We start from the raw sequence: 2,151 nt of genomic DNA, 5'->3' as shown, positions 1-2,151 counted from the left end.
CGAGGGACAGACTCCGGCCCAGTTCTTCCTCTGAGGGTCCCGCCTCGCTCTCCGCCAAAATCCCCTTAGAGCCGGAAACTTCCCGCCTCCGGGGAGCGCCAAGCCAACCAGGAGGCGGCCTCCGTGTGACGTCACGGGTCGCCGGGCAGACCGCCCAGCTGCTCTGGAGTACCCGGCGAGGTCAGGCAGGGGCCAGTGCCATCAGTCGCCAGCCGGAGGGCTCAGTCCAGAGAGAGGACGACAGAAAGATCTAGAGAGGAGGGTGGAAACCCAGACTGAAGGTAAAGCGAGGAGGAGGTGGGGAAGCATTCTAATTGGCCACAAAGGGAAGCACAAGAAGTAAAGGACAACCTCCCCCCGGGTTATTTCGGCATTCAGTGCTCAGCAAGGTGTGGCAGTAACTGCCTTTCTGATCTCGGTTCTCATCTTCTTGCTGTCGCGGTGGCTCAGAGCCAGTGCAGTCCCTGATAAAGGTTCTCAGGACACACCTTTTGCACCTTTATTTCTTTTTTAATTTTTACTCCGCATGTAAGTGATGATGTCAGCTTTTGCAGAAAGTACCTTCTTTGTAGGAGGACTGGGGAGGATGCCGTGCAGCGTCCCTGCTCCTGTGGAGCAGCTCCCAGCATGGCCTCAGCCACCTGCCTCCCTGTTGCCCCCACGTGGACCTCTTGCCACTCTGGGTTGCCCAGGCCCTGGCTTCCTCCGACCATCCGCGGGGTGGATGATGTCAGGAGACGGCTCACAGGCTCAACAGGGCCGCCAGGCCTTTCGAAGTCCTCCTGTTCTCCCCCTTTCTCAGAAATACAAACTGAGACCTGATCGCCCGCCCCGCCCCCAATGCGCCTGGACTTCGGAATCCCGGCGTTCCGGGGTCCCTAAGAGCACCCACAATTCCTGCGCTCCAGCTGGGTTTGTCTGGGGCTCAAAATGCAAATGTTCAGAGCCCAACTGGCAGCTAGGCCCAGCCCCGGGGCAGCCTGGAGAACAATTGCTCCATTATGAGGGGCCTCTGTCTAGCTCCAGCCCCTCTGCACCAAATCCCTGGCTCACTGTGGCTGGACCGGCCGACGATGCAAACTCTCCCTGTGTCAAAGGCTGGTTGGCAAGTCAGGACTTTCCCTTTAGAAAACGTCATTGCATTTAAGAAAACATTACCAGGGACCAGCACTCAGGGGGCTAGGCAGAAGGATCTCTGCAAGTTCGAGGCCACCCTGGGATACATGGTGAGTTCAAGGCCAGCCTGGACTACACAGTGGGACCTTGTCTCAAAACAAACAAACCAAAAATGCCATGGTAGGGGGAGCTGCCAGATGACACAAGTCACTGAGGTGGCAAATCTCGGAATAGGCATCCAGAGGCCACGCCAGGAAGGCAGGGTCCTACTTGGGCTACTTGGGGGCCTCGGATATGACTGGAGGATCCCAAACAAGACAAGGGAGTCCGGACCTGACAAGTCACTTCAGACCTGGCCAAAGGATTCCAGAGGGACCCTGGACGTGACTGCGGAACGCTAGACACAAAAAGCTGAAAACAGAGTGGTTCCAGAGAATTCGGGGATCTCAAAGATGACAAAGGGATCTAGTGGGGCACGGAGCGTGGAAACCACAGAGGGGTCCCAGAGGGCCCCAGGAACGACTAGGAGATCGCCGGTCCGACGATGAGAACTCAGACTAGAGAAGATCCGCGTTCCCGGCCCCCAATACGTGCACAGGGCTAGGGCTGCTGACAGCGCCCCTCCTGCAGTGGTCTGTGGGTGCTCCCACCCTGATGAGATCAAGGGTTCACAGATATGCACAAGGGCCCCCAGAGGGACCCTCCTGTCCCGGATGCGGGACCTCGGAAACCACAACGGGGTCCCAGAGGCTCTTGGGGTTCTGGAGGCACCGTCCCCTGCACACCGGTCCTGTGATGCAAAGCTCCCCGCTCCCGGGGCTTCTGCGCGGGCGTCTGTGGGTGCTCCCACCCTGATGAGATCAAGGGTTCACAGATATGCACAAGGGCCCCCAGAGGGACCCTCCTGTCCCGGATGCGGGACCTCGGAAACCACAACGGGGTCCCAGAGGCTCTTGGGGTTCTGGAGGCACCGTCCCCTGCACACCGGTCCTGTGATGCAAAGCTCCCCGCTCCCGGGGCTTCTGCGCGGGCGCC

General features: G+C 59.3%; 1 protein-coding gene across 1 annotated transcript in view; it reads right to left on the bottom strand.

The window, feature by feature from the left end:
* Nucleotides 1-1,513: 1,513 nt before the first annotated feature.
* The window catches only part of Spib (Spi-B transcription factor), a 4,209-nt gene continuing 3,571 nt past the window's right edge, over nt 1,514-2,151 (bottom strand). The window contains exons 5-6 of the mRNA XM_010640868.3: nt 1,902-1,967; nt 1,514-1,767 (exon numbers count right to left, since the gene is read on the bottom strand). Of these exons, the coding sequence (XP_010639170.3) occupies nt 1,514-1,767; nt 1,902-1,967 (320 nt within the window). The remainder of the gene's footprint in view (nt 1,768-1,901; nt 1,968-2,151) is intronic.

This window comes from Fukomys damarensis, unplaced genomic scaffold, assembly GCF_012274545.1.
Source record: "Fukomys damarensis isolate Sample0158 unplaced genomic scaffold, DMR_v1.0_HiC HiC_scaffold_19, whole genome shotgun sequence".
NCBI classification, from domain to species: Eukaryota; Metazoa; Chordata; class Mammalia; order Rodentia; family Bathyergidae; genus Fukomys; species Fukomys damarensis.
The sequence above is the reverse complement of the archived record's forward strand: the minus strand, read 5'-3'. Positions and strand labels throughout refer to the sequence as shown.